The 7500-nt window shown below is 43.7% G+C and overlaps 1 protein-coding gene across 1 annotated transcript in view; it reads right to left on the bottom strand.

Moving 5' to 3' along the window:
• LOC308092827 (mitogen-activated protein kinase kinase kinase 20-like) overlaps window positions 1–7500 on the bottom strand; it is a gene marked incomplete at its 3' end in the record, with an annotated part of 33544 nt that overhangs the window by 24325 nt on the left and 1719 nt on the right. Inside the window, exon 2 of the mRNA XM_080438926.1 lies at window positions 1227–1314. Coding sequence (XP_080295052.1) covers window positions 1227–1314 — 88 coding nt within the window. The remainder of the gene's footprint in view (window positions 1–1226; window positions 1315–7500) is intronic.

Here is a 7500-nt window from a genome sequence, read left to right as displayed (position 1 = left end):
AGATCTGTTAAAATGGGCGACAAACAAGCGCTGGCGTGGTCTATGCAAACAAGACCAAAAGAAGCGACCGAATAAGCCCAAACTCGCTTATACAATAAGCAACGCAGGCTAAGCCAATCATGTGCGAGAGCTCTACAAGCTATGGGGCAGACACGCTATGGGGCAGACACCGTATCTTAGCAACACTGATAGCGTTATACTCTCATTGGTCGTGTCATGAGTCAATGAGACAATAAGCTGAGGGCACTGTCCAGACACCCAGCATCGCATACTCGCTTGCACAGCTCGCTGACGCATCACAGTCCCACACAGCAACGAGAGGGGAGAGTCAGTGAGAGTTGTGAGAGCTGGACAGCAGAATCACCGCCATTTCTCAAATAAATCGCCCTGTCATTCATATTGATTCCCTGACTTCAAAATACGGACGACCTCTTACTTTTTAGTGTGATGTCTCTGTTCCTGCCGCCTTCTGGCTTTGTTTTTATCACAGCACGAGAGCACAGCTGACAGTCCAGCTACTGCGCGCACCAGTGAAAGCGCACGCTCGAAAATAATTAATAATTACTCTAAAAACATGTCGCCCTTCGGGCCGGCATCGCACTGTAAAATTGCGCCGATTCAATCTATTTTCTCACACAAACTAATCATCATGTCACGGACAACACGGCGGGGGGGAGGGAGAAAGAGAGAGACAAAGGGAGGGGGAGAGAGAGAGGCTATGGAATACACGCCCCCCCATATATTACAGCGATGAGCGTGTACATCGTTTACTTGGCGAGGGTGCATCTGGCCGACTCACGCTAGATGTGAGGCCCGCACAGCAGGCCGAACTTACTTCAATGATAAAAGGAAGTCGACCATCATTTTTTTGTCATAGTTTTAGTCGACTAAATGAACGCTGAGATGGTTGATGGTTTGAACGTTGAATTTATAAACGCTGTGTGCGCTCTGGACACGCCCCCTACACTGGGGACACGCCCCCTTACATGATAACTATCAACTGATCTGAACTCTAATCTTCTGCTGCTCGTTGATGGAAAAACTAAAAACCTCTTTTCCTTAAGTGGCCTGGAAAACTACCCCCCCCCTCCCACCCAACCGCCCCCCCTCCAAACCCCAAGAGACTGCTTCTGGACCACACAGGATGATCACACACACACACACACACACACACACACACACACACACACACACACACACACACACACACACACACACACACTGACCTGTAACGATGCCATAGTTGGGGGCTTCCAGAACGGCTCCATAAAACTGGATGATGTTCTTATGACTCAAAACACTGAGGATCTCTGCCTGATAGAGAGACATAGAGAGAGAGAGAGAGAGAGAGAGAGAGAGAGAGAGAGAGAGAGAGAGAGAGAGAGAGAGAGAGAGAGAGAGAGAGAGAGAGAGAGAGAGAGAGAGAGAGAGACACACACACACACACACACACACACACACACACACACAGAGAGACACACATCGAGAGAGAGGGGGAGAGGGGGAGAAAGAGAGAGAGAGTTTTTTGATTGATTGAATAATTAATTAGACAGACATGTAATGACAGGAAGATTGAGACCCTCTCTCAGTCTCTCTGGGGGAGAGAGAGAGAGAGAGACAGAAAACATAAGCGTAACGTAACTCGTCTGCATTCACTGACGTTACACATAATTATCCAACATCACTTCATCATCACTATCATCACTGTCCTGTCTCTGGATTAATACTTAATTTTTTCTTTAATAAATCAGTGCTATTGAACAGTGTGTGTGGGTTTATAAATCAGTGCTATTGAACAGTGTGTGTGGGTTTATAAATCAGTGCTATTGAACAGTGTGTGTGGGTTTATAAATCAGTGCTATTGAACAGTGTGTGTGTGGGTTTATAAATCAGTGCTATTGAACAGTGTGTGTGTGGGTTTATAAATCAGTGCTATTGGACAGTGTTTGTGGGTTTATAAATCAGTGCTATTGGACAGTGTGTGTGTGGGTTTATAAATCAGTGCTATTGAACAGTGTGTGTGTGGGTTTATAAATCAGTGCTATTGAACAGTGTGTGTGGGGGTTTACACATATTGAACCAATGAAAATATTAAAAAGCTTTTGTGACTAAACCTCCTAACTCCATTGGATCCTCAAACTGTCAGTCAAACCTCCTATTTATTCCCCTGTCTGACTCGCTCATTCTAATCAATGATGACAAAACTACTGTCTCCACTGTTTGTTTTGGACATAATTGGTTTCTGCCTGACAGCAGAGATATGGGACAACGGTCCATTTTTCCACATGTCCAAAATCACCAAAACATGTCCTCTTAGACAGTCATTCATAGAGCAGTTATAACATGTCCTCTTAGACAGTCATTCATAGAACAGTTATAACATGTCCTCTTAGACAGTCATTCATAGAGCAGTTATAACATGTCCTCTTAGACAGTCATTCATAGAGCAGTTATAACATGTCCTCTTAGACAGTCATTCATAGAGCAGTTATAACATGTCCTCTTAGACAGTCATTCATAGAGCAGTTATAACATGTCCTCTTAGACAGTCATTCATAGAGCAGTTATAACATGTTCTCTTAGACAGTCATTCATAGAGCAGTTATAACATGTCCTCTTAGACAGTCATTCATAGAGCAGTTATAACATGTCCTCTTAGACAGTCATTCATAGAACAGTTATAACATGTCCTCTTAGACAGTCATTCATAGAACAGTTATAACATGTCCTCTTAGACAGTCATTCATAGAGCAGTTATAACATGTCCTCTTAGACAGAACAGTTATAACATGTCCTCTTAGACAGTCATTCATAAAGCAGTTATAGTCATTTGTTTAATAACCTAAAACTACAATGCATACATGTATGCCTGTTGTCTCACTCTCCTGACAGGGCAGCCACATGTATGTAATTCATCTGCATCACTCTTCCACTGGGACACAGAGTTGGAGCTTGGACTTTGGTGAACTTTGACCCGGCAACCTGCCTTGATCGATCCCACTCGGCAGCCATTTGACTTGTAGTTTCCTTTCAGTGAGCCATCCAATCCATATGGAAGTCAAACAAACTACACAGCAGAAAACTACCTCCAAGCTGGCACTGTGACTGCCCACAACCTTCACCAAGCTGGCACTGCCCACAACCTGTACCAAGCTGGCACTGCCCACAACCTGCGCCAAGCTGGCACTGCCCACAACCTGCACCAAGCTGGCACTGCCCACAACCTGCACCAAGCTGGCACTGCCCACAACCTGCACCAAGCTGGCACTGCCCACAACCTGTACCAAGCTGGCACTGCCCACAACCTGCACCAAGCTGGCACTGCCCACAACCTGCACCAAGCTGGCACTGCCCACAACCTGTACCAAGCTGGCACTGCCCACAACCTGTACCAAGCTGGCACTGCCCACAACCTGCACCAAGCTGGCACTGCCCACAACCTGCACCAAGCTGGCACTGCCCACAACCTGCACCAAGCTGGCACTGGCACTGCCCACAACCTGTACCAAGCTGGCACTGGCACTGCCCACAACCTGTACCAAGCTGGCACTGGCACTGCCCACAACCTGCACCAAGCTGGCACTGCCCACAACCTGCACCAAGCTGGCACTGCCCACAACCTGCACCAAGCTGGCACTGCCCACAACCTGTACCAAGCTGGCACTGCCCACAACCTGCACCAAGCTGGCACTGGCACTGCCCACAACCTGTACCAAGCTGGCACTGGCACTGCCCACAACCTGTACCAAGCTGGCACTGGCACTGCCCACAACCTGCACCAAGCTGGCACTGCCCACAACCTGCACCAAGCTGGCACTGGCACTGCCCACAACCTGCACCAAGCTGGCACTGCCCACAACCTGCACCAAGCTGGCACTGGCACTGCCCACAACCTGCACCAAGCTGGCACTGCCCACAACCTGCACCAAGCTGGCACTGGCACTGCCCACAACCTGCACCAAGCTGGCACTGCCCACAACCTGCTCCAAGCTGGCACTGCCCACAACCTGCTCCAAGCTGGCACTGCCCACAACCTGCACCAAGCTGGCACTGCCCACAACCTGCTCCAAGCTGGCACTGCCCACAACCTGCTCCAAGCTGGCACTGCCCACAACCTGCACCCAGCTGGCACTGCCCACAACCTGCACCCAGCTGGCACTGCCCACAACCTAATACTAATAATGAATACATGTGTATATACCATAATACTCATCACCATGGTGACAAACATGCTCATTAATCACTTGTGACACGCAGGTCACTGCCTCCTATATCAGGAACACACTGTTGCCTAGCAACACAGCCTGCTACAAGCTCACAATGTGACACGTTGTCATGAGCTGCTTTCAAAGAGCCAAACAATACCAACAATACAAACAATACAAACAATACCAACAATACCAACAATACAAACAATACCAACAATACCAACAATACCAACAATACCAACAATACCAACAATACCAACAATACAAACAATACCAACAATACCAACAATACAAACAATACAAACAATACCAACAATACAAACAATACCAACAATACAAACAATACCAACAATACCAACAATACAAACAATACCAACAATACAAACAATACCAACAATACAAACAATACCAACAATACAAACAATACAAACAATACCAACAATACAAACAATACCAACAATACAAACAATACCAACAATACAAACAATACAAACAATACCAACAATACAAACAATACCAACAATACAAACAATACCAACAATACCAACAATACCAACAATACCAACAATACCAACAATACAAACAATACCAACAATACCAACAATACAAACAATACAAACAATACAAACAATACAAACAGGGCTCAAGTGATTAAAAACTGTTCCTTATTCTGCCAGGGGACCCGCTTGAATCCCCTCAATGACCTCTGTGTGTGTGTGTGTGTGTGTGTGTGTGTGTGTGTGTGTGTGTGTGTGTGTGTGTGTGTGTGTGTGTGTGTGTGTGTGTGTGTGTGTGTGTGTGTGTGTGTGTGTGTGTGTGTGTCAGGTCATGTAATGTCATTTACTGTTCAAAGTTCTTCTTCATGGTTACATTGTGTAATAATTATGTAGCAATACATGTAATTAATATAATTATGTAGCAATACATTTAATTAATATAATTATGTAGCAATGCCTTTAATTAATATAATTATGTAGCAATACCTTTAATTAATATAATTATGTAGCAATACCTTTAATTAATATAATTATGTAGCAATACCTTTAATTAATATAATTATGTAGCAATACCTTTGCAAAAAAAGCCGTTTTTCCTGAAGCAGCTTCAATTTGAAATCAGAATACAGCTACTGTACATGTAACAGATAACTGTGTAACAGGATTCAAGTACCTTCAAAATGTGTGTGTGAACGTGAGAGAGAGAGAGAGAGAGAGAGAGAGAGAGAGAGAGAGAGAGAGAGAGAGAGAGTATGCAGTCTACGTTCACGCATTGCTTCTGGGGATTCTGTAGAAAACCTCAATAATATATATTGACCTCATTAGCAAACCTAAAGGCCTCAAATAGGAAAGCCTGAAACAACGACAACAATGACAAATGGAACGGTAATGACTGTAGAAAACTCAGGACAAAGCTAGGGAACAAAAACACAGAGACCCAGACAAACCAAAACACACGTGTCCAATATGGGGAAACATTGAAACAATATAAAAATACAGTAAAGACAAAAATAGACAAACATATTGAAAACCAGCTGCATGATATGGAGGAATCCATAAAAACAAACAACTTCCGGGAAAACTGGAACATATTAAACAAACAGAAACATGATGAGCTAGACCTATGGGTAAAGCACTTCTCCAATCTTTTTTGAACTATAGAGAAAAACGAAGAGCAAAAACTAATACGAGAGAAACAACAAAGCCTAGGTCAATCATAACATATACCAGAACCCACTAGACTCCCAAAGTACAGTAGAAGAACTACAGGACTAAATTAAAGCACTAAAAACCAGAAGGCATGTTATATTGACGGTATTCTAAATGAAATGATACAATTCACAGACTTCAAATTCCAATTGGCTTTACTAAAACGCTTTAGTACCGTCCTTAGCTCTGGGACTTTCCCAAACATTTGGAACCAATGTCTGATAACACCCTAATAATAATTACAGTGGGATCTGTGTTAACTGCAACCTCGGGAAAATACTCTGCATGATCATCAATCTCAGAATTCTACATTTCTTCACGGAAACCAATGCCCTGAACAAATCACAAATTGGCTTCCTAAGAAGCAACAGACCATACTTTCACCCTCAACGCCCTAATTGACAACCGAATAAACAAAAACAAAAGCTAATTGTTTTCCTGTTTTGTAAAGCATTTGACTCAATTTGGCACGAGGGCCTGTTTAACGGCATTGGAGGGAAAACCTATGACATCATAAAATCTATGTACACCAACAGCAAATGTGCTTTGAAGATTGATGGATAACACCAGGATTATTTCCCCAAAGCCGGGGGGTTAGGCAGGGATGTAGCCTGAGTCCAACCCTCTTTAACACATCAATGAATTAGCAAAAATATAAGAACAATCTACAGCACCGGGCATCCCCCTAGTATCCCCCTAGCATCCCCCTAGCAGACAAGTCAAGTGCTTACTATTCACAGATGATGTGGTGTTGCTGTCTCCAACCAAAGAAGGATTTCAACAGCAACTTGATCTCCTGCACACTTTCTCCCAGACATGGGCCCTGACAGCAAACTTAAACACAACTTAAGTTATGATATTCCAAAAGAGACATAGCCCCGCCCCCATCACCAACACTTCTTATTAAATACAACTGTACTAGAACATGCAAAAAACTAACATCTAATTGCAATCATATAGAGATAATCGCAATTATTTGGTCATAATCGTTTCCATGTTGAACAAAAACATATTTTTATATATAATAAATGTCAGTAATTAATTTTTATATTTCTGTTATTTGAGATTTTCCCACGCAGTGACAATGTGCGTGGACCAGCTGTCTCTCGACTCTCACTCACACACTAGTCTGATAACGTAACCTCACATCAGCAACTTCTTTTCGGTAGAGCAATGTTAGATGAACCTTTATTTTGTGTCGCCCGCTTGAGCATGTCTGTGCCAGCATGTATGTTAGTTGAGGGAGTTCTAACGTGGTGCTACAGAGCTACCAGAAGGCTCTGTAGTCTGACTCTACAGAGCTACCAGAAGGCTCTGTAGTCTGACTCTGAACACTCACATCTCCACTCACAGGCTTAACACAGTTTTTTTCCCCCCCACTGTTTGTTTTAAGAACAAAGTCTAACATAATGACCAGCTAACTGACCAGCTAACTGACCAGCTAACATGATGACCAGCTAACTGACCAGCTAACATGATGACCAGCTAACTGACCAGCTAACATGATGACCAGCTAACTGACCAGCTAACTGACCAGCTAACTGACCAGCTAACTGACCAGCTAACATGATGACCATTTAACTGAC

This window comes from Gymnoscopelus braueri, assembly GCF_963280865.1.
Source record: "Gymnoscopelus braueri genome assembly, chromosome: 10".
Taxonomy (NCBI): Eukaryota; Metazoa; Chordata; class Actinopteri; order Myctophiformes; family Myctophidae; genus Gymnoscopelus; species Gymnoscopelus braueri.
Note: the sequence above shows the minus strand (reverse complement) of the source record. Positions and strands in the feature narration are given on the sequence as shown.